This window comes from Acanthopagrus latus, chromosome 24, assembly GCF_904848185.1.
Source record: "Acanthopagrus latus isolate v.2019 chromosome 24, fAcaLat1.1, whole genome shotgun sequence".
Taxonomy (NCBI): domain Eukaryota; kingdom Metazoa; phylum Chordata; class Actinopteri; order Spariformes; family Sparidae; genus Acanthopagrus; species Acanthopagrus latus.
This window is the reverse complement of record NC_051062.1, coordinates 14,743,217-14,771,088: the sequence shown is the minus strand read 5'-3', so window position 1 is coordinate 14,771,088 and position 27,872 is coordinate 14,743,217. Positions and strand designations below refer to the sequence as shown.

The 27,872-nt window shown below is 46.5% G+C and overlaps 1 protein-coding gene and 2 long non-coding RNA genes across 16 annotated transcripts in view; 1 reads left to right on the top strand and 2 right to left on the bottom strand.

Annotated features, from left to right (window-relative positions):
- LOC119015332 overlaps positions 1-5,196 on the bottom strand; it is a 70,836-nt gene extending 65,640 nt beyond the window's left edge. The window contains exon 1 of the long non-coding RNA XR_005073305.1: positions 4,968-5,196. This is a non-coding gene — a long non-coding RNA (uncharacterized LOC119015332). The remainder of the gene's footprint in view (positions 1-4,967) is intronic.
- Positions 5,197-5,253: 57 nt separating this feature from the next.
- The window catches only part of LOC119015189 (CLIP-associating protein 1-B-like), a 34,253-nt gene continuing 11,634 nt past the window's right edge, over positions 5,254-27,872 (bottom strand). The window contains exons 9-43 of one of the 14 annotated variants that reach the window (XR_005073215.1): positions 26,382-26,522; positions 26,153-26,229; positions 25,977-26,069; positions 25,744-25,889; positions 25,522-25,657; positions 25,218-25,288; positions 24,688-24,747; positions 23,598-23,675; positions 23,345-23,512; positions 23,171-23,217; positions 22,811-23,008; positions 20,694-20,789; positions 20,178-20,366; positions 19,023-19,127; positions 18,179-18,235; positions 17,006-17,103; positions 16,767-16,790; positions 15,867-16,114; positions 15,711-15,774; positions 15,530-15,532; positions 15,262-15,425; positions 14,822-15,044; positions 14,603-14,698; positions 13,550-13,702; positions 13,295-13,401; positions 12,840-12,962; positions 11,680-11,827; positions 11,269-11,491; positions 11,135-11,188; positions 10,709-10,911; positions 10,500-10,628; positions 10,220-10,426; positions 10,025-10,141; positions 9,177-9,656; positions 6,825-8,801 (exon numbers count right to left, since the gene is read on the bottom strand). Coding sequence is in view for 13 of the 14 variants with exons in the window: in XM_037090963.1 (XP_036946858.1) it covers positions 9,573-9,656; positions 10,025-10,141; positions 10,220-10,426; positions 10,500-10,628; positions 10,709-10,911; positions 11,135-11,188; positions 11,269-11,491; positions 11,680-11,827; positions 12,840-12,962; positions 13,295-13,401; positions 13,550-13,702; positions 14,603-14,698; positions 14,822-15,044; positions 15,262-15,425; positions 15,530-15,532; positions 15,711-15,774; positions 15,867-16,114; positions 16,767-16,790; positions 17,006-17,103; positions 18,179-18,235; positions 19,023-19,127; positions 20,178-20,366; positions 20,694-20,789; positions 22,811-23,008; positions 23,171-23,217; positions 23,345-23,512; positions 23,598-23,675; positions 24,688-24,747; positions 25,218-25,288; positions 25,522-25,657; positions 25,744-25,889; positions 25,977-26,069; positions 26,153-26,229; positions 26,382-26,522 (4,130 nt within the window). In the remaining variant the exon portion in view is untranslated. Of the gene's footprint in view, positions 9,657-10,024; positions 10,142-10,219; positions 10,427-10,499; positions 10,629-10,708; positions 10,912-11,134; positions 11,189-11,268; positions 11,492-11,679; positions 11,828-12,839; positions 12,963-13,294; positions 13,402-13,549; positions 13,703-14,602; positions 14,699-14,821; positions 15,045-15,261; positions 15,426-15,529; positions 15,533-15,710; positions 15,775-15,866; positions 16,115-16,766; positions 16,791-17,005; positions 17,104-18,178; positions 18,236-19,022; positions 19,128-20,177; positions 20,367-20,693; positions 20,790-22,810; positions 23,009-23,170; positions 23,218-23,344; positions 23,513-23,597; positions 23,676-24,687; positions 24,748-25,217; positions 25,289-25,521; positions 25,658-25,743; positions 25,890-25,976; positions 26,070-26,152; positions 26,230-26,381; positions 26,523-27,872 lie in introns of all 14 variants that reach the window. The other 13 variants (XM_037090963.1, XM_037090951.1, XM_037090952.1 and 10 more) reach the window with 13 other exon arrangements.
- On the top strand, positions 6,885-17,242 carry LOC119015321. Its single transcript, XR_005073292.1, has 2 exons — positions 6,885-7,020; positions 17,009-17,242. It is a non-coding gene; the product is annotated as an uncharacterized LOC119015321 (long non-coding RNA).

The window sequence follows — 27,872 nt, the reverse complement described above, 5'->3', positions numbered from 1 at the left end:
TTTAAGGGTCTGACGTCCGAGACCGTCCACTTCAAAATAAAAGCATCTGTTGATGATTTACAAGGAAAATAACATTAAAGGATCTGTTCACCCAAAACTTGTGAATCCAGTCAGTGTCCTAGTCCACAGAACATTTCTGGAGCCTCGCAGTAAAACACGACTGAAAGGAAACTAAACAATCAGCTGTGAGCACTTCCTGTTTGGACTTTTTTTCAGACTTGTTTGTTGCACCAGAACCAGATTTTTGTGACGAGATGTCCGGACACGTCCAACATGTTAGTGGGAACAAAAGTCAGCAGTTACTTCAGCTTCCACGTGAATGTTGCGAGGTGTTTCTTTAAGTTCTGGACCTGATCCAGATTCAGCCGGTCACCAGGATGAAGTGTTGGGACATTTCTCCAGATTATGAGGCTTTCGTCACACTAACCACGTGGTTTTTATACAACATTTATTTTGGCGTTTAGTTTGGGGAAACTACCAGATATTAGATTAAAAAGCCTCTTTGCATATTTAAACATGAAATATTAGAAATCTTGGAAAAAACGAGATGTAGTTGGCTAAATGTAAGAAACCAGACGAGGGAGTTTAAAGCTGATATTTATGAGTTCCTGTGTTCTGGTCTGTCGAGCGTCAGGTGGACCTGGATCACATCCCGTCTCCACGAGGACTCTGTCGCTGTGATGCCACCGTGTTGAGCCTCTCTGAGTTGTTCTGGTTTGAAGTTCTCACAGAAACACTCGGCAGTGAATCGAGGTTAACGGGGAATTCATGTATTCCTCTGCGGCTGCGCTGCACTTAAAAGCAGCACAGCTCCATCAGCTGCTGCCCTCTTTCTTTTTTTCTTCCTCCCTCTGCTGGATCTTTTCCGTCCAGTTGGCTCCCGACCAGAAGCTCCCGAGACCAGTTCAAACAAGTCCCGGCCCGGTTAGTGAACATCACTCGGCTCTGAAGGTTCAGAGTCCGTCTGGACTCCAGTTCAGGACTGACAGATGCCGGAGTGTGATGGGATAATCAGAGGATTCATTCAGATTCTTGCAACGATGAGAAACATTCAAAATCAGAAACACATTTTCCTCTTAGTGTTACTGATTGTTCTGGTACAAGATGCAGTTTTCCAGTAAAATGGAAATAGAAGACATTCGGCCTCTATAAGGACTCGATGTGAGACGGGTCTGTGTAGAGACTCGATGTGAGACGGGTCTGTGTAGAGACTCGATGTGAGACGGGTCTGTGTAAAGACTCGGTGTGAGACGGGTCTGTGTAGAGACTCGATGTGAGACGGGTCTGTGTAGAGACTCGATGTGAGACGGGTCTGTGTAAAGACTCGGCGTGAGACGGGTCTGTGTAGAGACTCGATGTGAGACGGGTCTGTGTAGAGACTCGATGTGAGACGGGTCTGTGTAAAGACTCGGTGTGAGACGGGTCTGTGTAGAGACTCGGTGTGAGACGGGTCTGTGTAGAGACTCGGTGTGAGACGGGTCTGTGTAAAGACTCGGTGTGAGACGGGTCTGTGTAGAGACTCGGCGTGAGACGGGTCTGTGTAGAGACTCGATGTGAGACGGGTCTGTGTAGAGACTCGATGTGAGACGGGTCTGTGTAAAGACTCGGCGTGAGACGGGTCTGTGTAGAGACTCGATGTGAGACGGGTCTGTGTAGAGACTCGGTGTGAGACGGGTCTGTGTAAAGACTCGGCGTGAGACGGGTCTGTGTAGAGACTCGATGTGAGACGGGTCTGTGTAAAGACTCGGTGTGAGACGGGTCTGTGTAGAGACTCGGTGTGAGACGGGTCTGTGTAGAGACTCGGTGTGAGACGGGTCTGTGTAGAGACTTGTGTGAGACGGGTCTGTGTAGAGACTCGATGTGAGACGGGTCTGTGTAGAGACTCGATGTGAGACGGGTCTGTGTAGAGACTTGTGTGAGACGGGTCTCAGGTCTCTGACAGGTCTCGTGGTGGACATGTGATTTTTGGGTGAACTGTTCCTTTAAGGCTGTTTGCGATCATCCCTCTCAAACTGTCTCCGGACTAAAACGCTGTTGGTAAAAGCGTGCAGAGGCTTCATGTAAAATTCATCACATGGTATGTTCTGTGTGCGTGCTGACGGACAGAACCTCTGATCCAAACTGCCGCTGCTCTTCATCTTCTGTCGTGTCGACGATGAGACGTCGAGCTGATCGGCGGCTCGACACGAGCAGCTTTGAACGTCTTGTCTCAAAACAAACTCCAAGAACGCGAAAATCACACCCGCAATTATCAGAACAGGCGATCCAGAGCGGACGTGAGGCGGTTCTGGTCCGTTCCTGAGCAGAGTGAGAGCAGGCGGCGTGCTGATGGAGAGCTGAGGGCAGCCATCTTTGATTTCTGCCTTAATGAGACGTGAAGAAGGAGCAGCAGGCCCACAGCCCCCATCTGTGGCCAGATCCGGTTTAATATAACATCTTAATATGGATTTGACTCTTTAGCTCTTGACTGAGGCGGCCGTGTCTGGACAGGTGCTTTCTGGGAAGTGTAGTTCAGTTTGATCATGTGATGAAGATGGAAGGAGAAACCCTGATGATGATCCACGTTCACAGGAAAAAGAAAAACTTAAGTTCATCTTAATTTTCTGTAGCTGCATGTTCAGACAGCCGGCAGCTCTGAAGCGCCCTCGACTGACCACAGGAGGAACTGCTGCAGCGAGCGACGACTCAGACACTCTGGATTTACATTTTAATATCTGCAGACAGGTATTCATGTACAGATATGTGCATTTAAAGCTTCAACATTAAAGGAACACAGAGCAGTTCTGGAGCCAATTTAAATGACCAAAATAAAAGTCCAAAACTTTGCTGAATTATCTGTTAGCACTTCCTGTTAGCAGTGGGCTCATGGATGCACAGACAACTATCACTGGATCACTGTGAGACTGAAGAGAACTTAAAAACATGATGTTTCTAAGGCAAGTTCTGCACATGTGAGGAGCATCTTTCCTCTGGGGATTCTAAGCAGATTTATGGAGATGTAATTGCTTTGGACATCACAATTAATTATATCTAAGAAAAGGTTGAGTCACACTGAGAGTAAATACATGTGTATCATGACCCAGTAGAAGAGAGTGATTTAAGAGAAATTACGCTCCTCACATGTGCAGAACTTGCCTCAGAAACATCATGTTTTTAAGTTTCCTTCAGCGTCACAGTGATCCAGTGATCGCTGTCTGAGCTCACTGCTAACAGCTGATTCTGCAAAGTTTTAATTTAGTTTTTGAGTATTTAAAAATTAAAGGTTGTTTTTTTCTGTCTCCATCTCCTTCAGCTGTGTGGGAAAACGCTCCAACACCAGCTGAACTGTTCCTTTAATGTCTTTATCTGGATCTCCTGTAACTAAAATGGCCGCCACAAACAGATCCGGGGACTCTTCCTCGGCGTGGACATCTGAAGTCCACGTTAGCGCTGCGGCTGCGGTGCAGGTGGATCTGCTCTGTTAAATAATCATGATGAATAATGAAGCCGGCCCGTCTCCCCTCCTGGGCCGACACTTAGTGTCAGGCTGACAGGTCCGGGCGCCGCTCGGGGACGGCGGGGGGAGGAAGTTGTCTCCATATTAAGCAGCCACATTAGACCTGTTAAATGGAGGGCAGCGTGGAGACCGGCGCCACGTGGACCTCCGGGGTCTCCGTCTCATCCGGCGAGCCCGGGCCGGGTCTCCGCCACACCTCACGTCCCCCGCATCCCCAAACTGGAAGTGACCCCGCGCTTCTGCCAGCCTCCGCCGCAGCGAAACTCGGCCCTTCCCATCATGCACAGGGGCCGCAACGAGCTCCCAGGAGCCTCGGCTCGCTCCCTGCCATCTGCCGTGATTTATAGAAAACGGCCGATGATTTATGGGCCAGTCATCTCACAATGAAGTCGTTCTCTTTCATTGGCGCGACCTCCCGACCCAGCCGCCACTCCCAGCCAGGTTGGGGAAACGCGCGCTAATCATACACTATGAGGCTTTAACAGGTGGCGCTGGGCGGGTGGAGGTGGAGGAGGAGGTGGAGGAGGCGGCAGCTTTAATCAAATTAATTTTCAGCAGCGTGTGCATACTGATGAAGCCGGCAGGCCACCGCTGAGAGACGCTAACAAAGCTGCTTCAAGGTCTGACGGCGGGGGGAAACTCCGCCCCCACGCCACGATCTGACCTGCCAATGAAACGCTCCATCAGGAGGCGCTGATCCGAGGAGGTGTTTAAACATTTACACACACGCTGTAATCACCAGTGAGATGATGAGACGGGAGTTCTGCAGGGACACGGACTCCACAAGTCTGTACAGAACATGATGACTCGTGTGGTCCGGCCCGACCCGGCACCGCTCAGCACGGACCCGACAAACTTTTACTACAACAGACTCAGAATACCTCTGCTGTCACTGACGAAGATGCAGTACTTCTGCTTGTACTCCAGTATTTTTACAGTATTTTTGTGGTACTTTCCTTTAATTAAAGGTCGTCAGTACAGCAGCTCTGTCTGCTGTTGGACCGGAGGCCGGGCCCGACTCACCTGGTACTGACAGAACAGGTGCCTCAAACCTCAGTACTTTGGAAACATCAGAATCAAAACTCCACCGTTTGTTTCCACCAACTACAAGTTTGTTTTTTTTTAACTCGAGTGATTAACGGAGGAGAAGTTCAGGCTCTCTGACAACATCTGGACCCGACAGCTGATGTTCTGACTAAAAGTGAACCTGTAAGAAACAAACTGGTTCTGAAACACAGGATCAGTGAGCAGAGAGCGCCCTCTGCTGGCGACTTCATCCCCAAAATGATTTTAGTTTCAACTTACTTCTAAAAACTGACTCTCAAAGTGACTTTAAATCAGATCATTTCACTCCAAATGTTGCTCAAGTCAAGTCAACACATTTCCCCAACAAATTAATATCTAAGACTGTAAATTTCAGATTAAAACTATAATAAAAGCTGTAAACAATATAGTAAAATCCACAAATTACCTTCCAGCCAGCTTCTCTGGAGTAAAGACGTCTTTATATTCCATGTTTAAAGTTTTTAACCTTGAGGGATTTGAAGGATTCAGTCCCCAAACGTTCAGCTGTGCACACGAATGTTTGACAAAGTGTTCACGGTGACGTCAAATACAAACCACCTGTGCTTTCACCTGCAGGGGCTCCTGGGAGTTGTAGTTTATAAGACAGAAACACAACAACAACACAAAGACGCTTCACGTAGAAGGTTTTTAATGACCTGCCTGTTGGAAATAAAGGACGAACACAAGGAGAGTAGAAGTCTGATAGTTTATTTCAAGTTCTGCAAAGTCTATCACAGGTGAAAGAACCAAACATGTAAATATATACAGGAAGTAAAACATAAATATAGTGGAGGGTGAAATCAAACTGGTAACCAGGAGCCATGCACTGTGAGAGGCCTGAAGCTTATGTACAGCTCTGCTCTCTCTCCGAGTCGCTCCACCTGAAGAAGCAGCGCGTTCGTCGTAGTGTTAGTACGGGTTAGTATCGCACAGGACCGCCACGTGTGTCGCCAGAACTCTTGATCCAAAGGCACACGTTCAGGAAATCAACAGGTTTCAAATTCAGATTCTCAATTTTCAGTTTCAGAGTTTTCTTCTCGACGCACACGGACGTCTGACATGTAGAAAAAGAGTAAAGGGAAGTTTTTTTTTCAGTCGCTGGGCAAACACTGGGTCACTGTGGACGACTTCATTGGTTCTGGAGGAAACATTCGGTCCAGAGTTTGACGCCGGTCGACGTCTCGGCGCTGAGAAAAGCGGCGGCGGTGCAGAACATTTAACAGTCCGAGTTATCGAGTCTGAAGAGATGAAGTAAGGCCAGAAGATCTTCAGTAACGTCATCCTTCACTTCGGGTCACGGACGGGGGTCGATATTCTGGGAAGCTAACGTCTTCTTACTGAGAGTCAGCTGGTACTGATACTAGCTGTTAGCTTAGCTTAGCATTAAGACTGGAGAGAGGGGGAAACAGCTAGCCTGGTCTGTGTAACCCGTCACACTTAACTGTTTGAGTCAATTTCCGCTGACATTCGAGACTTTTCGGTACCATTTCTTGGCCCGGTGTTGTGGCTTTGAGGCAGAACCAGGCTAACTGTTTCCCTTTGTTCCCAGTCTTTATGCTAAGCTAAGCTAACTGGTTGTAGCTGCATTTCTACTGTGGCATCAATCATTCAACATCTGGATAATTTCATGGCCGGGTGCAGTGAACTTAAGGGCAGAACCACGCTAGCTGTTTCCCTTTGTTCCCAGTCTTTATGCTAAGCTAAGCTAACTCACTTTGGCTTCATAGCTACTCAGGTATCAATCTTCTCATCTGGACTACTTCTTGGCCGGGTGCAGTGACTTCTGGACAGATCCAGGCTAGCACTTCCCCTCTATGTCCAGTCTTTATGCTAAGCTAAGCTAACTGGTGGAAGCTTAATTGTCACTGTGATATCAACCGTCCATCTCATCATCTGAACTATTCCTTGGCTGGGTTCAGTGACTTTCGGACAGAACCAGGCTAGCAGTTTCCACTCGTTCCCAGTCATTATGCTAAGCTAAGCTAACTAGCTTTGGCTTCATTTTCCACGATATCAGTCTCGTCTAATCCTCAGCAAGAAATCATTACAGTTTTTTCCCAAAATGTCGACCTCCTCCTTCAACACGACTTCAACCTCCTCTGTAGCGCTTGTTTGACCCTTCCTTGAGCGCCAGGCGGGCGGAGTTTAACGCCAGGAAAGTTCAACCGGTCAGAGGATTCAAACGTTTGCGTGTGTCGGTCGGTCGGTAACTGTCCTCCACACCGCTCCGCTCAGATACAGTACGTACGCTGGAGTTATTAGGCGCGTTTGTTAGTGTTTTAATAAGCAGCAGTAACATTTTATTAGAATATACTTTAAAAAATGACACTTCTGTACATTGACCAGCGAGAGCGTCTCAAAGGAGGAACACGATGGAAGTTTACAGTGCTTCGACGTGAAAAGAGTTTATTGCTAATGTCCACAGATCAAACACACGCCGGCACTTCACGATCCATCCGGTCAGCACTGCTTCTTTATTTTATTCATTAGTAGCATCTCATCATTCAGATTGTCGATCTTTCGGTCAGATTTAGGCCCATTTGCTGAGAATATTTCACATTTTAACGGTCGAAGTCTCCGAGTGGACTTACATTCAATTTAGGAACAGCTGATACGGACGAGATTCTTCCCAGAACCGCTCATTAAACCTTCTCTTTAAAACAAGAACACAGGATGAACAGCTCGTCAGCCATAAAGTAAACACTGATACTATTCTTGAGACTTCAGTCTTGACCTATAGATTATTTTTTAAGTGTAACATGACATAAATACTAAAGTATTTTGGAATGAAACTCTACAAATCACAGTAGTCTCGACAGCAGACGTTAAAACCATCAAGCTCCCGGGTCAAACAGAACCGGGCCTTCAGCTTCACATCCTTCAGTCAGCAGAGAAACATCCCGTCTGTCTTCAGTGGTTTTATTTCATCCTTCTAAAAATCATCATATTCTTTATTTTGTACTTTCAGTCTTTGAAAATGATTCTAAAAAATCCACAGTTTGATTACAACATCAGGTCCATGTAACACTCGTCAGGTCCATTTCTAATATCCGTCGTCAATAAACGTAAATTAAAGATTCTGAACTTGTTCTACAGAACATCTTAATAATCATGTTATTAATAATCCTAATTGTTTCCTCTCCTGTGTTTATGTCTCGAGAACTGGCAGGGAAATATTAATAATCTCTGAAAACATGATTTCCATGTTTGAGCGAGAAAAGACAAAAAATTCAGCTGTAAAAAAAAGAAATTTGTCTGTTGAGTGAAAGAAATTTCACTCTGTTTCATGCACGGCACATTTTTCCTCCTAAAAAGTGAAGCTAACTGGTTGTAGCTTCATTTTTACCCTCATATCGACCTTATTTCATCATCTGGATGAATTCTCGGCCGGGTGCTGGGATCTTTGGACAGATCCAGGCTAGTAGTTTCCATTGGTTTCCAGTCTTTATGCTAAGCTACGCTAACTGGTCGTATCTTCATTTTTCACATTGTTTCACTCATGAAAAATTCAATAAAATGAAGGAACTGACAGATTATTGTGCAAAAACCTTCTTTTCACCAGTTCCAAAGTCATAAACACAGATCCGAGTTAGAAAACGTTGTTCTCAGTCTCTTTCAGGTTGTTGGACTTCAAAACAAAAAGAATATTTTATATTTTAAGAGTGTTAAGAGTTGTCGAACTGTCTGTGGAGGTTTTGTGAATGTTTGGTCCCATTTTAAGACGACAGCTCTCCGACTGAACTCACATTAAAGTTAATCTAGTTGGTTTCGACTCTCCAAGGAATAAAATAAATTAACCTAACATGCATAAATATTTATACGTATATATGTAGATATTATTTTCCTCACTTGTCTCTCAGACACATATAAGATCAGATCATTTTAACACTTTTTTTTTAGCTTCAATTCAACTTTTTTTCCCAATCGAGGTAAAAATTTTAAGTCGGATCAACTTTAAATTAAGAAAATGTGTATATTTTAGTTAATGACAATCGAGATTAGTTAATTCAACTAAATTTGTAAAAACATTTTGTAGTTTCAAACTGACGAACAGGAAGTGACACGTGTTACACGGACCGGATTTCTGTTCTTCACGTGTTTAAAAATGATTGTTGCTCATTGTGATATCTTTAATATCGTCTCTGATATCTTCTGCTGGTGTTCGGGTCCTTCGTTAATCAACTCTGACTCTCTGTAGTGCTTCAAATCATTGGCCAGCCAAATGATCCTGCAATGTAAACTGACATGAACGTGGATTTCACATTATTATCATATTAATGAGTGTGACAGCAGAGGAGAAGCAGTTTCTCTGCTGTTGTTCTCGTTAAGTTGTCACTAGTGAAAGCTCGTTATTTTAACTTATTAGTCTTCAGCCTTCTCAAGACTTTAGTGCCACTTTCTAAAACTCATCAAACGCTCAGAACGCCTTTAAGACTGATCCACCGGGTACAATGAGGCAGTAGTTCAGGAGGGAGGAGCACAACCTGTCAAAGCTTTACATTCAGTATACAACAAGGTTTGATGTGTCAAAGCAAAAACAAAGAAAAGTTGGTTAAAATGAATAAAATACTGACGGACGCAGCTCTCCTCGCTCCTCTCCGTGGTCCACACTCACCTCGGTTCTGTTCAGTTCAACAAGACGGATCACTGTGAGGGATCGGTTCAGGATCGCCTCGGTGAAAGACGACGGTCGGAGGAGGAGGAAGAGGAGGAGGAAGAGGAGATCTCTACAAAGTGTTTGCTCGGTCCCATCGTACGTGGATGGAACAGGAAGTTTTAAGGCTCATGACTCTAAAGTGTGAAGGGAGGCGGTTCAGGTGGAGCGCCGGGTTCGTTATGGAAGGATCACCTGACCGCCCGGGAACATTAGATTCAGGAGGATGGTCCGGAAACTGGAGCCGCGAAGCACGAGCTCCTCGGGGAACGGGAATCATCTCGACGACAGGAGACATAAAACCACGACTGGAATGAAAAGTTGTCTGTGACGGAGGCGGGAGAAGCCGAGGGGGAGTTAGTAGGAGGAGATGTCGGAGGAGCTGCTGCTGTTGCTGGTGGAGGTCTGAGCTCTCTTGATGTACAGGTTGAGCAGCTTCATCTGTAGGAGGAGACAGCAGGTTCAACACTACACCTCACCATGACATCAGCTTCATGGAGGTCACATGACTCCCTGAGCTGTTTCTAACTTCCTGATTAAACCTCAGTCTCAACATGCTGATAGTCAGAGCTGAATGTTATTCTGATACAAAGAAGTAAAAATGAAACTGAAAGGCACATTTCCTGTTTTATTTTGTAGTTTTCCCCTCATGTGTCATGACTTCCTGTCGTCCTGTTTCTGCTCCTCGTGACTCGTCTGTGTTCCTGCACTTCATTAGTTTTGTATTTCCTCACTTCTTGGATTCGCTTCTTCTCTAAATCCTGCTTTTTGTTTGCTGTCTGCTCTCAGCTGACAGGAAGTGAGCGTACCTTGCTGCCGGTGAGCTGAGCCAGGTACGGCTTCAGCTCCTCTCCGATCACAGAGTAGATGGCCACCAGGCAGAAGACGCTGGCCTTCCTCACGCTGCTCTCCGTGTTGTCGTAGCCCTGCAGCAGCAGACGAAACAGAGTCAAACACTGGTCGTCTGTCCTGACGACACGGCTGCAGCACAGACGGCGTCTCACCTGCAGGAGTCCAGGTATGATGTCCGACAGCAGCTGGTGCAGCGGCTCCTTGGCGATGCGTTCGATGGCCCTCGTTTGCATCTTGATGGCGGCCAGGTTGATGGGGTAGTCCGCCGTCTGCACGATGGGGCAGAGGACTTTGATGCACTGCTCCGGGTGGATGGAGGACGCCAGAGTGGAGGCCGCCTCCTCCGCCGCACGCACCACCTGCAACCGAGAGCCAGACGTAGGATCAAAGCTGACAACAGGACTGTGAATCAGACGTGAGAAAGATCCTCACCTCCTTGTGCGAGTCTTTGTGAGCCTCCAGCGTCTTCATGATGGTGAGCTCGGCGTAGTTCTTGAAGCGGGCCGGCTGGTTCCTCAGGATCTCCTTCAGGACTCGCAGGGCCAGCGCCCGGATCGTGTGCTGCGAGAGAGAAGTCCGTTAACACGACTGTCAGAGAGTTTTCTACAAATGTGATGCTCACAAACGTGTTGTGTCCTCACATCTTTGTCTCCCAGCGTCTCCAGCAGCAGCAGCAGCATGGTCTTGAAGTGTTCCTCCCAGACCACCAGGCTGTCCTCGCGGGCCACTTTCAGCAGCTCCAGCAGGGTCCCCCGTCTCTCCTCGGGGCCTCGCTCCCCCGCCTGGCTGTGGGAGAGCTCCTTCAGGAGAGTCCCGACCAGCTCCAGCTGCTCCGCGGGGCCAGCTGAGGAAATCAAGAACATAAATTCACTCTCAGATCATCCGAGGGGGTTTTTGTCTGGACTCACACGGCAGATCGGAGATTAATGTTGTGTTACTTTGCTCATAATTCAACAAAAACAGCTCTGAGTGCTGCAGGAAGTGTGTGTGACGCTGGGAAAAGTCTGAAGCTCACATTCAATCAACGAAACATAAACAGACTGAAGACATCAGTGCTGTGTCTTTACCTGGGAAGCCTTTTGGGCTCATGATCTTATTTTCAACGCATTCTTGTCGGCTGCCTGCGAACGAAACGTCTCAGATTAAAAACAAATCACGACAAACAAATGATGTCAAAACGTCTCAGCTGCCGTCGTCTCACCGTCCCTCAGCTGCTCCACCGCGTCCTCGTACAGCGCCTCCTTCAGGCCGCCTTTGTCCAGCGTGCTGATGCTGTCCGTGTAGTTGTACGGGTTGTAGTCTCTGAAGCGCGGGCCGGCGAAGGAGCGCGGTGACGGCGTGTTGAGCAGCGACGTCTTGTTGTCCAGAGCTGTGCGACCTCCGGCCACCACGTCACCAGAGTCTGAGGACGCCCCGACGCCGGACTGAAGATAAAACACATCACAGTGCCACCAGAAGTCTGTTATTTCATTCTGACAGCTTGACACCCCGTGTCCAGATTTCAAACAGGCCCGTTAAGAACTTTCTCTTATATTACATTGTATAAAAACTGCTTGTTTAGTTTTGATGCTGTGACAGTGAAAAGAAGATTAACACGAGCTGTTTTCCTCACCATGCCGTCCCTCTTGCCGTCCCGTCTCAGCGGCTCCATCAGGTCTTCTTGGCTGCGGAAGCTGAAGTTCTGAATGGCCTCGGTGACGCCGCGGAGCGAGCTGTAGATCTCCTCCGAGTTCAGGTTTTCACTGTCGTACTCCAGCATGCTGCGGCAGCGAGGGAGAGAAAATCGATCTTCAGGTTTTGTAAAGCAGGTCTGAACAAAACTGCCTGAACCGGACTCGTCTGCCTCGACCGGATTCCATCTTGGACTAAAGAACTTTAGTTTCTCTGTGTTGATCCAAGACGACTTCACCCACAGGTTCAGTCATGTGATGGTCCTGGATCAGCACCGTGTTGGACACTTTCCTCGACACGGACCGAACACAATCCTCACTGACGGATCTGCTTTTACACTTCTTTGTCTTATTTGTAATTGTTTTGGTCCCAGACGTCTGAAACATTACAACATGTGGTCCGTGACTAGGAAACAGACAGAACTGTGCAGTCAGAGTCCACTTCCTCTGTTCACCCCGATGTACCCGGGCCCGGACACACCACACCGACATCAGAGAACGTTAGCATACTAATCCCCATCTTGTGTTAGCAGCGAGCTCGCGGGCCGACTGCTTATTATATAAAACTCATTCTGTATTCATACCAACACCAACAACAGTGAACTGAAGACCATGTTGGTGGCTGAGTTCTGTCTCCGTTCTGTCTCAGTTCTACTGTAAGTTTGGCACCAACTGATTTAATATGAATCTCTACTTCAGTCGGGTCCCTTTAAAGTACCGAGCTCAGTACCAAACCCTGCCAACAAGCCCAAACAGTGCCAGAGGTCCAACAACTCGACCCACAGACGCTCACCGATGGCCGACTGTCGGCCTGGTGTGTCGGGGCGTCACGGTGCAAACTGACAGAAGTCGAGACAAACGGGTGAGTCGAGGACGGAGACGACGACAGTCACGACACATTTCACAGAAACAGAAAGTAAACAAATGGACAGTGAAGGACGACTGATGAGACGGTTTCACAGAAGCACAGACGTTTTATTCATCGATGCAGAAACAAATATGAGAGTTGATTATATTTTAGGTCTGCTGTGAAACCACACAACAGGGAGGAGGAGGACGAGGAGGAGGAAGAGGAGGAGGAGGAGGAGAGGGGTGGGGTTACCTGGGTGAGTAAGCTCGCCGCACTGCCTTGAGGGAGGAGTGGGCGGCGGGCGGAGGAAGAGGGGAGGGGAAGGATGGAGGAGGGAACTTGGAGAGCCCGTCGGCGCTCCAACCCCACAGCCGACTGCGACCGGCCGGGGAGGAAGAGGAGGCGCGGGAGGAGAGGAAGAGGAGGAGATAGAGATGTGAGAAGAAGTGTGAAATAAGTAGCAGCAGTGTTCTCAGTCAGTGTTAGTACAGGCGGGTGGAGACGAGGATGGAGCTGTGACGTCTGGTGTCTGATCAATAAGATAACAGGTTGTTTCTAACAAACAGGAAGTGATCAGTGTATTTATAAAGAACCAGATCAATGGAGCGCAGGTGTAAACGTGACGCCTGTGTTAGTGTGGCTGTGATGAGGACGAGTTAATGATGTTCAAATGTCAGTCTGTGAGTCAGGACTCGTCGGATCAGTACCTGGGTGACAGCCCTCCGTGGGAGCAGTTGGTGGGTGAGGTCAGCGGGCTGCTGCGGCTGCCGGGCTGCCGAGGAGGAGTCCGACCCGAAGAGTTACTGGGAGACGCCTGAATCACAACGAGATACACAGACGACTTCAGAACTGATCTCTGAATTAACTTTGATTTTAAACACCACAGTTTAGCCACTGACTGGTCAAAGACTAATCAATCAATCAATCAGTCAAACATCTGATCGGGAGGCCGTGTGTGTTACCATGCCGAGGCCGCTGCTGGCGCTGGCGTTCCTCAGGTGGTTGTGCAGCAGCTTGGTGGTTCCGTCCTGGAAGGTTTTGGGCAGAGCGCCCAGCAGCATGGTGAACTCTGGAGTGTTGAGCTCAAACAGGGCGATCAGAACCACCTGGGCCGCCTGCACACACACACACACACACACACACACACACACACACACACACACACACACACAGAGGTATGTTACTGTAACCTGTTCTCCGGTTGGTTCAGGACTTGGAGCCTCTCAAGGCACAACAACTGAGTGATCAGAATAATCAGAAAGTCTGAAACATCAGCAACAAGTTGATTGTCTCTTTTTAAATGTGAAGATGATGTCACAGCGCCGTCTCTCACACAACGCTGTCCTGCAGCGTCTCACGTTAACTAATCACAGTCTGTTATTTTGTTTCCAACTTGGAGAAACAATGTTTAATCAAGATGTTTCTCTGGACATGATTTAAATAAAGCAGAGCAGCGAGTGAGCTGAAGAACATCTGAGCTCTAAAGTTAAAACCACAGATCGTCAGCAGACGCCGCTTTAGTTTCAACTCTGTCTTTAGAAAAGAGAGATGTTCCATTTCCTTGTAAATCTGAGAGGATCTGATGTTACGAAGCATATTTGTTGCAGCGAACATGCAGCACAACATTCAACAGTTCAACATTCAAACTAATTACAAAGGAAAAGTTCAGGAAAAAGCCGTAACCAGCGTTTTTCACTACATCAAGAAAGTTTACAGAAGAATGCGTTAAACTGTCTGGAACAGAAACGTCTCGTTTGTTACCGTTAGTGTCTCATGTCTCATGAACTCATGCACAGTTAATTAAATCTGTCTGCTGCTTCAGTCCTCCTCGCTCTAAAGACATGTCGGGTTATGAAACACGACCCTGAGAGTCGGTCTCAGAACAGTTAGTGTTGAGAAGCGTCCACACAGCTCGCTCTCGGTCGGGTTATCTGAGTGTTTTCACACCCATCACTCTGAGAGTCTCTCAGGCCGGGTTAGAGGAGCTCATGCTGCTCTGTCTGATGAGATTCTACCTGCTTGCACCTCTCCTCCAGGTTGCCCTCTCCAGGCAGAGAGGCCACGGTACTGGCTCGGCCTGAGAACTCCTCCCCTGCCCAGTTATGAAGGGTCTGGGGGTGTGGTGAGTGAGAAATGGCGATTGGACAAGAAAAACAAATAAAATCAAGACAGATGAAACGAAGAAAAGTAAAGAAACGTAAAGGAGAAGTCAGTGGAGCTGCTCGTCCACCTACCTTACGGACGTCGGAGCTCTTGGGCTCGGTGGTCCAGGTGATGATGCGTGAGACGGCGAGGCGAGTCTCGCTGGAGTTGACGAAGTCGGCCGGGTCCATCTGACGGGCCAGTGCCTCGATGTAGCGCAGGATGGCCACCTTCACCTTCAGGTTGGGCGTCTGCGTCTGATCCACGATGAATCGCATCAGGATGTTGAACTGCTGCTCGTACGGGAAGGACTCTCTGCACGGGAGGAGGAAACACACCAGAGTCTCAGAGACACTGAAGACGGATTCATCTGTGTCAGAGTTACTGATCATGATCTGATCTGAGATGAAGAAGATGAAGAAGACAAACTAACCTAACCACTGAACGATTAGCCACAACATCACCAGACTTCTTAACAAATGTAGTGATTTTAAGAGTTGAGTGAGGAGAATTCTTTCACTCTTAATCCCACCTGGTGACGTCCAGAGCCTTCTGGACTTTGGCCTGGACGGAGCCCAGCAGGTCGGCCCCCATCTTCTTGAGCAGCTGAGTGAGCAGAACAAAGAGCCAGTCCTGCAGGTCGTCCCTGTGCAGCGTGATGAAGTCCACCAGAGTCTCCAGGAACATGCTGAACACCTGACGAGGACAGAAAACCAGCCCAGAGTCAGATTCCTGTCTGTGTTGGTGCTGCTGAGGTGAGACAGGACAGCTGACGGTGAGTACGGTGAGTAAACACTTACTCTCTGGTGTGTGTTAGAGTCCACAGCGAGCAGCGACGAGGCATGCAACAAGAAAACACTGTTAGTTTGTACCGCAGTTAGTTCAGACACGTGAGCTGTGATTCAAACGACCAGCAGCTGCAGAGACTGAAGGTTTGTTCAGGAGAAGCGTTCGGCTGCTGTCTGTGTTTCTGACGCTCACCTTGCTGTGAGGGTCTGCAAACATCCTGGTGAAGATCTCACAAAGCCTCTTCAGCTCCACGCGACTGTCGGACAGAACAAGCAGCAGGTCGATCAGGTGAACAGACAGTGAAAGGCATCCTGAGCTAATGAGAGTCTAAAGATGGTGGACAGCCACCTGAGCATCCTCTGGCTCTTGAGCAGGTTCTGCAGGCCCAGCAGACCCTCCTTCCTCTCAGACCAGTTGGCGCTGGCGCAGTGGTTCAGCACCTCGGCCACGTCCTCCGTCTGACGCAGGTAATGCGGCGCCATGCCGCCGTTGCGCGAGCTGTACGAGCGCTCGGAGCAGGCGCTGGAGGCGTCGCTGTTGGCATCGTCATCCGAGTACATTCCCGGAGACTCGAAGCGCCGCCTCACCGGCCTCCGCTGAGCGAGAGGAGAGATGACGGCGTTTAGAGGCGGGACTGAATAACTCCTCTGTTCTCTATCTACTCGGATCTACCATGCAGCTACAGGCCGACTCATGCAGGGTTCTGATGATGTGAGATGATGGATGAGCTTATTTCATGCTGTCGTTCTCCAACATGCTGATTCATGAGACAAATAAGCAGCTTTTACCAAACTAACGACAGCTTGTAGACAAGATTAAATGACTGTGATACAGAGTCTGTCCAGTTAGAATAAAAGGTAACTCTTCATTTTACAGCTCTGCTAATGTCATGGTTAGTATGTGGTCGTCACCAGGCAACATCTGACAAATGTCAGAAACAAGTTGAACATTTCCTGGAAATATTTTACAGACATTACAAGCTTTTTATGAACTGCTTGTTGGAAGAAAATCGGAATATAATTCCTGTGGATTCATTTCAAGACATTTTAAATATGTTGCTTGTTAATTACCAGCTTCTTACCATGAATTCTTCCAAATAACTAAAAACCCTGAGCAGCTGATTAATGTGTTGTTATTTTCTGTCAGAGTTTCTGTCAGTCAATTATCCGGCTCACTCTTCATGTTCAGAATATAACGTTAATGTTTCATGCTGCATGCAGTGACACCACGAGTCAGATTTGTTTGTACCTTACTCCTCGAGTCTCCTAAGAGCTGAAATGTACAAAATCCAGGAAGAAAGAGGAGACATGAGCTCAACGACATCACAGAGGCTTCATTTAGTCTCATGTTAAAGGATTAATCTGGTGTTTTTGTTACCAGAAACTTCTCGACGTGATGTGAAGATTGTAACCAACCATGTTTCTCTGCAAACTATAAAACTATACAAACATGTAAAGAAGAATATATTTTTCTATTTGTGTTCTCACCAGAGCGTCGGCGACGGCTGCCTCGACGTCGGTGCCGGTGTTGAGGATTCTCATGGCGTTGACGGAGGCCGAGATCCGAGCCTGATGGGACAGACGGTCTGCAGAAGGAAAAGGGAAACATGGATCAGCAGGTGGAGAGGACGGCGGTACCATGAGTAACACGGGACACCATCAAATGTGCAGAAGTAGCAGGCATTAAAATGGATTAAATAAGAATGATGCTAAAGAGGAACACGATTCACTCTTCACTCTTAAATTTATTTTTTATATTTATAATTCTGGTCATGAGTTGCACAGAAAATGTCAGATTCATAAAAGAAAATCAGATTTAGAAGTGAAGAGTGTCTCCGTCCTGTTTTTTATGGATTCTGGGACCAGAACCAGATCAACTGTGTGAGACAGACTTCATAACTTCTTTAAAAAAATAAGCATAGCATCCTTTACAGTACTTTGTCAAACCCGACACAAAAGAAACAGCAAAGAAAGCTGCAACAAAATGTGAGCAGAGAGCAGCAGCATGTTCGATCCACCACAATAAATACAAGATGCAAATCATACAAACACACAAAGATGTCACGCGAGTCAGCATCGCTTTATCAAAACGCCAAAAATAACACGTCAAGTGTGCGGCATAAAATAATCATCATGAAGCTGCAAAGAAAAAGTTTAAAACGTCCTGCAAAATATCTTCTTCATAGTTTCCACCGTCCTGATTCTAGAACTGATGATGACAGCAGCATGTTGCATCAGGCGGATGATGAGTGTCGCCGTCTTCAGGTCCATGAATTGCTGAATTGCTTTATGTGAACTAAAGTGGAAAACAACCGAGACTTTCTGATTCAGCAGCTGCTGAAACTCAAAACTAAGGCAGAGAAAACTAGAATTACTGCCTTTGTGCGTGTATAACACAGATTCGTCAAACATTCGTATCTTTTTCACGCAGCCGTACTTCAATTCTGATAGTATCTGAACAGCTGCAGACTGAATGCTGGTTGTTTCCCACCCGAGTCGTTCCATGCAGCGTGAGGCTTCACTCAGCAGGAGAACTCAGTCAGCCAGATAACTGAATCCAAAGACAGATCAGGTGTTTCTAAAATACAGACAGATGTTGAACTTTGTTGTTGAATCTGGCTAGCTGAGTGAATCTGCCTCCTGAGAGAGCTCACTGGTCACCTGAGTAGCACTCGGCAGAGGACAGGGCGCTGGTCGACCGGGAGTGTCGGCGAGTCACTGCAGGACGTAACAGTCAAAGACAACAACGTCTCACTGAGGAACCCACACCATCATCAACGTATCAGAAAACTGTATTTCTGTCTCAGCTCCTCACATCATCACACACAGTTCAGCAGAAGTTTAGTTCAATAGAGGAGACGAGAATCTGGACATTTAAAAGAGCATGCAGAGAATCAGGCAGGAGACAGATGTGCAGGATCACAGAGGGCTGATGTTTACTTATGTGTTCCAGCCTTTTGTGCACTTCATAAACTGTAAATTACTTTAAACTAAGTGTCTTTTCCACATGATAGTCTAAAGAGGCATTCAGACCAAACGCGAAGCAAACTATTCAAATAATATTGAACTCAAGCGAGGATTTTGTCCTGAAAGCCATCAGTGATGACGTTCACATACTGCTGATGTCCGGACAGTCAAGAACACCAATGTTGGAAAATAATCACTAATCATTTGCAGAGACCAGAGCTGAACGATGACACATCTACTCTACTGAGACAGGACAACTAAGGAGCTGACGTGGAGGAAAGTCTACGTTCGTTCAGTCTTCCTCTTCCTGCAGGTCACAGTTTCTATTTCAGCCCCAGGTAGAGCTGGAAGCTGCAGTCATCCAGACATCTGTGTGCCGTGTGAGTAATGCCAATAAAAACTAATAATCCCGCGATCAAACTCCAAATATTCCCTTTGCATTTGGTCTGAACACACTTTAAGTGCTCTTTTACTTGCCTCTATGAGCTCTGGTGTGCAAAGAAAGGAGGTTTTGGTGGATCTTCAGTAACATACTCACCCAGGGGGGAGAAACCCCTGGCGGGGCTGGTGTCGCGGCTGCTCTCGCGACTGGTTTCGCGGCTGCAGCCCTGACTCATGCTGGGTCGGGGGATTCGGCTGCGGGCTAGAGGGGCGCAGCAGGCAGACGGACAGAGAGACAGACAGGCAGACAGACAGTAAGCAGCGCAGGGGGAGAGTTTAGCTCGTCGCACTGACACAGCTGAGGCTCTGCAGAAAATGTTAGTCGGGCAGGAGAGAAGAGAGGATGAGACTGAGGGAGGCTGCAGGAACAGTGTTAGTGGTAATGAGAGGAGGAGGAGGAGGAGTACTGCATGCAAATCTGATCAACTCCACACCAACATGGAACAAAAAACACACTTTCAACTCACTTCCGTCTTCACTTTTACTTTCAAGTTTACGGGTAATTATCCCTCTGCATCCCAAGTGTTAGCTCATAGTGTAGATCTGGTTGTGTTTGTGTTTCTTGCAGTTCTGACAAAGTGGTTTATGAGCTGTTGTTTACCCAGTAAACACACCGACCTCTTCAGCTGGGAGTCCACAGCTGCAGCTTGTCAGTTGAAGAGGTGGGTTTGTTTACAGGGGAAACTACAGCTCACAATCTGCTGTGTCAGCTCCGATGCTGCCGTCGTTTTACAAACCAACTGCAAGGAAAACACAGACACACTAACACCTGACATAGCATGCTAGCTAGCTAGCTCGTGTCTGTTTTGTGGTCTGATTAAACAGAAGATTTATCAAAAATCTCTGTCAGATTTACTCAGTCTCTTCTGCTGCTTTCTCTTCTTTCTTCTGATGAAGAACTTCTTGGATGTATTTAGCAGATTGTACAAGGAACTCGAAGCAGGAAGGCTTTTGTTGTACAGAAGCACAAGCTAATCAGAGGCAGACCGAGGCAGGTCTTCGAAGTAAACCAGTGGGATCCACAACACGATGTAAATGTTATTTCTACATTTGGGGGATGACAGCTGGAGTCAGACCGATGTATGAAGCAAACTTTTTAAAACAAACTGGATTTCTTTGATCACATTTGTGTTAACTTAGGAATAAATAGTTCCACCACATTACTGCAACAAAGGCACCAAGAATCAACTTTATAAAATGTTGTCATTGGTCCAAGTGAGCACCAGAACATGTTAATAACTAGCCACCTCACCTGTGCTCGACCTGGTGGGGCTGGTCTCTCGGCTGCAGCCATGACTGCGGTGTCCTCGGGGGCGGCTCTTGTCAGTCATGGCGGTGGAGGTGCTGTTGGCGGCGGCGGCTGCCGTCCCCATGGTCGGCCTCGGGAGCCTGCCGTAGGTGGAGCTCAACAGTCGGCCGGGTGAACCCGACCTACTGCCAGCTGTAACACACAAGTTCAACATTCACAGCTGATTGAGACTATTTTAGATTTCCTTTTTGGGTGAAATATGTATTTTTTAGATTATTGAGGTATTAAACATAAAAAATGAGAAATCCTGGTTAAATATACAATCTGATTAACTTTGAATATCAAACTTTTACAGGCGACTGAAAGAAATTGGAAATGGGAAATTAAATAAATAGGGGAATTAATACAAGGGTAAGATAAAACATTCCTTTGTGTTGCTGCTGTCAGCTTTAGAGTTTAAATTCCTCTGATGCTACTCGTCTCAAACATGAGGATAAAATCACAATCTTAGTTACTCACGTTGAGACTGAGACACCACTTTCCCTCGGCTTCGTCCCCGGCTGTCGGTCACTGACGGGCCGTTTCCTGCGCTCGTTCTTCTGGTTCGTACTCGACCTGCAGACGACACAAAAACAGAGAAAGAGTTAAACTCACAGTTCAAACTCACTGAATATGAGGACGGCAGCTGGTTTTGACCTTTTCTACACTTCTGTCATGCAGGAACAGAGAAATCAAAATTGAGCTCAGGGAGGGAAACAGGACAGAAGATATGAAACAGGGAACAGTGAGAGACGAAAGACAGACACAAGTCACTTCATCCTGAGACATTTTCATGAAACAAAAAAACAAACCTGTTATCAGCAAGTACTCAACAAAATATACAGCAAAGTTATGGATGTTTGTTCTAAACATGTCACATGTCACAAAGACACTAAACAGGAACAATATAGGCGACTTCTTTGTCCCGTGGAGAAAGTCACCAGACTCCATTCACAAATGTGTCAGTTTAGTGAGTTGTTGAGTTGGAGACACTTTATAAACTCTGTGACACTCTGTCTCTGACTCATTCTGTCATTTGGACCTTCTTGTTAATATCTTTCTTTCCTACTGTAGAAAACATTGTGTCTGTTTGTCTCAGTGATGCAGTGTGTTCTTCTTCATAAAGAGCAAAGGAGGAAGTGATCACTTGAAACTAATGTTAAGTGTGACCATTTTAAATTCACCACAGTAGCTGAAGGTCATAATCCCGGGCAAAGCTCAGAATTCATACATTTTACTCACCTGCACTCGTTTCAAAAATTTTTTTTAACCAACATGATTAAATAATTTTCAAGTGTAACTGAGACTTTCAGGTCACCATGCATAGACAGTCCATGCACTGACAGATCCATCACAGATGAGCACCATCACAGTACTGATGGGGGTCAAACACACACCGAGGAGGAGGAGGAGGAGGAGGAGGAGCATCATTCCCCTGTCCACATATGGGAACACACACACAGCTTACCATCTGCGTTTACAGACGACGTGCCGTCTGACGGGTGGGTGAGGGGGGGCGAGTCCAGGAGAGACACAACAAGGGTCAGGGGTCAAGAGGTTAAGATTTGGACAAAGAGGTGATCGGGAGCCTTCCACTAATTATCGGAATAGAAACATCTCGTCAGATGAAAGCCGATCAGACACAAACAAGGAGAATGTTTAACGTGACGACATCACTTTAAGCCTTTACAATCGTTCTCCAGGACCACTTATAAAAGCACATCTAATGGCTGATCTTTGTCTAAATAACTGTAGTTTTGTCAGAAGGGTAGATGTCGAATTTACAAACATATCTTGTGGAGCACATGCATGTTTTACAAACTGTTCGGTGTGATTCCGCACATTTTCCAGCAAAGAAATACTAAATTGTGACACTTTTAAATGGACTTTTGGCACAGCAGGCTCGAGGGAAGCAGCTTCATACCAGCAACAATTTGCTTACATATGGCTCTGAATTGTAATACATTCGTGTTATTAAAATATACATACGTCAGCTGTTTCTCAAGTGTCATGTCTGTCAGAAGATTCTTTGTGAAATCATAATATGTGAATAAACTACATATGTCTCAACATTGCAGTCTAAGCTTAATTCCATTCAAAAATCTGTCACTTTAAAGACGCCTGTGGTTTATCAGCAGATTAATCTCTTCACAATGTTGAAACTACTTGTCAAGAGAGATTAATTCAGATTAAAGGCTTTGGTTTTATCTCATCATTTAATTTCGTGTCCATGTAAACTGTCAAATTGGAATTGCCAAGAAGTCTTGTGGACGTAACCACAGCTACTGGCTTTATTTACAGGAAGAAGTGCTTCCACAGTGATTTAATTAAGTGTCCAACATATGACTTAAATAATAAAAATGACTTTGATCTTCTGAACCCAGTCACAAGATTTGATGTTCACTGAAGACATAAAACTACTGAAGACATTTTTGGACCTGGGTGTCGTTGTAAATGTTTCAATCAGTGTTTCAGAGTAATTTCAGAACTTTCCAAGGTCACATCAAATTGTAAGTAAGTCAGAAAATGTTGCTATAAGGTTGTAAAAAAATCATCTGAAGGTGACACATGATGATTTTAAATGTGGCCTTCCTCACCCAGTGAAGCGTAGGATCCAGGGGGAAGAGCCGAGGCCGAGCTGAAGGGCCCCGCCGCCGCCACCGCAGAGGGCACGGTGGGCATCCTGGTGCGGGCCGTGGCGGTGGCCGCGGCGTTGACGTCCACGTCGCTGCGAGAGCGCTGGAGTGAGCCCGGAGACGAGGCCGCGGCGGGCGTCCTGCTGTGGGCAGCTTTGGCTGGAGGACAGTTCACGTTACATTAAAGTTGTGTTTGAACTGACTGCACGATGACAAAAATGGAGGTTTAAATGGTCCTGAATCATATTTCATCATCTCGTCTCATCAGTCTGGATGTCACGAGGGGTTTTACAAATGAAGTAAAGAGTGACGTGAACTTACATCTTGTTGTGCTGCTTCCAAAGGTGTTTTTGACAGACAGGGGTCGGCTGAGGAGACGAACACAACAGAGAACATCGTCTGTTAACCACCGTCGTTCAAGACTCTACAGAAAACTACAACAATGTGTTGTCTGCTGTGCTGACTATCAACAGGTTAAAGGAGGAGGTGTCTCACTTGAGGCTCTCCTGCGAGGACGAGGAGGAGCGATCGGAGGCGGGCAGCGACATCAGACTGTCTCCGCTCCTCAGGTGAGCCTGCAGAGCTTTCTGATAGGACGACTCCAGACCCTGGAAGAGCTGCTCCGCCTCCCGACGGAAGTGACCGTGGAAACTCCAGTAACACCTGCAACGGCAAAATGACAACAACATCAGGACATTTGTGGTCCTACATGTTTATGTTGAGGAGGAAAATGGTTGTGGTGACGTACTTTCTGGCCACAGAGCGAGCCTCTGCGTCGGCATCGTGGACCCCTTTCTTTATAGTCTCCATTAAAACTGTTGCATGTCTACGAGGAGAAAAAACAAGTTAAATACTCAAAAGTCAGAGTAACAGGATGAAGTGGGTGCTTGACTGAACGTTGAGGGTGTAAGTTAAAAAAAATTCACATCAGTTTTGGATCTCTGGACTCCTGGAGACCTGGATTACATCTTTTTATGTTTTTTAAGGTTGTTTTTTACATTTTAAGTCCCCAGCTTCTAGAAATCATCTAAAGAAAGAACTTGTGCAGAACCTGCCGGACAAAAATCACATTTTTAAGTTTTCTTCAGTATCACATCCATCCTAAGTTTAAATGGAGGAGTGTGTTTGTTTTCTGAACTGTTCCTTTAAGTGTTTCTATCTGTATGGTGATGTGAACGCAGCCTTTGACCTCATGTGAGTCATGAATCTGCCATCTGCTCTGCAGTGCATGAGGTGAACTCTCACAGCTCCATTAATCGACACGTTAGGATGATGATGTCACTCTGATGTCACTGTTTGGCTTTAATGAGCTCATTCTGTTGATTCAAGCTGTTTGATTTCAGGCTGTTTTGATCCTTGTTTCAATATCAAAACAATACTTTATCTGTCTAAATATATATTGAGGTTAATATCTGGAATGTTTATTAACGTGTGCTGATGTCAGAGCCTCTTTCTTTCTGTCTTGATAAATCTGAGCTGGATTTGTACTCGTGTGATGTTCAGGATCGGTGATCGATGAGAACCAGAGCGCTCCCCCGGTACTGGGATCAGCTCGGGTTTCACCCTCAGCAGGAAGCAGCCGGGCGGAAACACAATGAGGCTTTTTGGAGGCAGACAGAGATCCCTCCTGGCATCGCCATGGAAACTGCTGAGACCGGCCCTGACCCGGCCGGTGTCACATTTCCTGACAAGGTGGCGAGGAGCGTTTTATACTCATTGTACAAATATCTGCTTATTTCAGTTCATAGCACAACTGCTTGTTCTTGTAAGAACGCCGAGCAGAAGTTGGATGAACGTCATATTTTCATGTATTATTAAGAAGCGTTGTGTTTCGTCACCTCTCCAGAGAGCCCGTCTGCCACTCCTGCAGCAGCAGGTCCAAGAACTCGAAGCAGCGCCTGAAGAGGAAAACACCAAAATACATAACAAATCATTAATATCTGAACACAATACAATTCATTTAATCATCAAACCCTGAAGACAAGAAAAGACAAAATTGCTGAAATGCTTAAATAAGATAGAAAACATAAATATATTTAAAATAAATTAAATGAATGATGTAAAAAAAAAAAAAAAAATCACATTTAAAATAAAATAAATATAAAAAGAATCGAATAAATAAATTAATCAAAATAAAAAATATAAATAAAATAAACACTATAAAATAAAAATTTTAATTAGATACATTCAAGAAGAAAATAATAATAAACTCATAATAAATAAATATAATATTAACTAGAAAGTAGAACAAAGTAATATTAAATTAAGTAAATATAATAAATAATAAATGAAATATCAATCAAATAAAAAAAGAAATTAAGAAAAATATAATGGAAAACAATAAGTAAATGAAATAAAGGTGCGTCACCTTCTGACAGCCACAGATTTGGAGGTACAGCTGCTGGTGATGATGGGGATGAGACGAGGGAAGTGTGTGTGCTGCAAAACACACAAACTGGCATCAGAACAACGTTTAAACACAGTTTTCTTTCTCCAGCACCGAGACAAAGTGTGTTCTCTTCTTCTTCTGTGGTCACAATAAAAACGGTCGTGTGATTTCATCTTTTAATCCCATCTGCCTGTGAACTCCTTCCAGTTGTAACTCGGAGCTAACATCGTTATAATGGCGCCCGGTGAACAGTTAAACAGGGCAGGAAGCTGCTGTTACGCACTTTGAGGATGAGGCGGATGGCGGCCATGCCGGAGGTGGCCATGACTTTGGCACTGTTGGGGACCAGGTTGAGGAGGATGGGCATGGTGGCCTCCGCCGCGTGGTCGAAGCGACTGCCGAGGACCGACGACAGGTGGCTGGAGGGAACAGCAGACAGAGATAATGTTTTCTGACAGCTTATTGTTCTGAATCATCGGCTTCTCCTCCGACCGCTGTGTCTCACCCCAGAGTGATGCAGGCCTCCCTCACCACCTGCGAGCGCAGGTCTTTGGCGGACAGTTTGAACGCCGCCTCCATGAGACGCAGCTGCTGCAGAAACCCGTCGAACTCAGCGGCGCCGGCCAGCAGCAGTGAGCGCACCTTCTTCAGCTGGATGGACAGGACGAGAGCAGCGGTCAACAAATATTCTCACCTCACTGATGATGGAACACAGATGACAAACAGAGGAAGTCTTACAGCCGCCACTCGGAGCTCCCAGTCCCTCTTGTCATCGGACAGCACGTCTCGAATCTTCGTCATGGCCTCCTCTACCTCCCTGTTGGAGTAGATCTGGTGGACGAGAATAAGAGGGACCGGAACATTATGAGCAGAACCAGTTCATGTTGAAATGTGGGGTAAAGGAGGCTCCGTACCTGCACGGTGGGAACATCCTCGAAGGCCTGGATGAAGTCCTCCTCATCCACAGCTCCAGCAACCGATCCATCCCTCCCTGCAGACGACAGCACGGGGACAAGATGAGAGCAAAGGTTCACTTTAACTTTAAATACATGACTTTTTTCCCATTCAGGTGTACAGAATGTCATGTGTGCTGTTCTAACATTAAGATCTGTTCAGAACATGTCAGTCTTTGTGAGCTCTGACCTGCAGACTTGGCGCTGGAGGCGGAGGCAGGACGTCGGAATGAACCCATGCTCACCGTCTTCCTCCCGGACAGCGAGGCTCCTTTGGATGAGGACGAGGAGCGGCCGCCGTCCACCGAGTCATCGTCCTCGAAGTTCTTGTCTGGAGGAGGAAGAGCAGGAAGGAGAAGCGACTGAACAACGAGCACAAAGAAAACGGGCAGGCGGACTCTGACATTTCTGCATTTTAACTTTTCGCTGATGTTCAGCGAAGAACGACACAAAGGACATAACTCACATTCCTCCATCACCAACATAACGAGCTGATGACGGCGAGGAGGCTCACAGACACAATGTCCCGACAATAACCTCAACAATCAGCCCAGTGTTCCCAGTGAGAAGCCCCGAGCGACCACAGGAGAACAAAACACACAGTTTGAGGACTCTGCCAGAAAAATGTTGAGCTCTGACCGACTCATACCTTCATTCCTCATCCCCGCAGAAGGATTCTCACATGGTTTGGAGTAAATTATATGTTTGTTTAGGTTTTTTGATCACTGCTGAGACAATCAGCCGTTTCGGCAACAGTGATTCTGTTTGTGGCCACATTAAATGGTTCTCTGGCTCTAATTTTAGGTCAAATTACAGATCAGCTCCACAGAATGGCCATTTCCAGGACCACATTTTAACTGATGTAACTGTTGAATGTGATCTTTTACTCGCTCAGTAAATAAAAACACGACAATGACAATCTTTTGTTTTTCGTCCGAGGCCGCGCCCTGTGGAAACGTCTCCTGGTGGTGGACGACCGAGCGCCACGTGAGCCCCCCAGAGCGCAGGAATCTGCACGGCCAGCAATCAATCCTCTTTCATTATTCAGAGTTCACACACACACACACACACACACACACACACACACACACACACACACACACACACACACACACACACACACACACACACACACACACACAGCAGGGCACTCAGCCAACACATCCGTCATGTGCCATCAGGTTGCAGTTTTTTCCTCCTCAAAGCGACAACAACGCCTCAATATCAACACAAGGTGAGCGTGCGTGCGCGCGCGCGTGTGTGTGTGTGTGTAGCAAAACGCACCTGCCACCTGAGCCTCAACACATTAGCATCAAGATGACACAACAGAAGGGGAAAATAACTCGTAGCTCAGGAGGAAACCCCTTTAAAACTCGACCATGTGCGTCTAAATATCAGGTCCGAACAGTCAACACTGATCAAATGTATCTGCTGTATCGATAATCAGACCTGAGCTGAGAGGCCGAACGCTACAGATATCTAGCATGATAAAGCTTGTGTTCTTACTTACATAACACCGCCTGCATGGGTTTCAATAATAAATGTTATTAAAGCTCGACTTGTCGCTGTGAATCTGAAAGGAATAGTTTGAGGTTTTGGGAAACACACGATGATGGCAGAAGATCCATTTCACTGTTTTGGATTACTGTCACGTAAAAAACAAAATGTAGCTATTCAGATT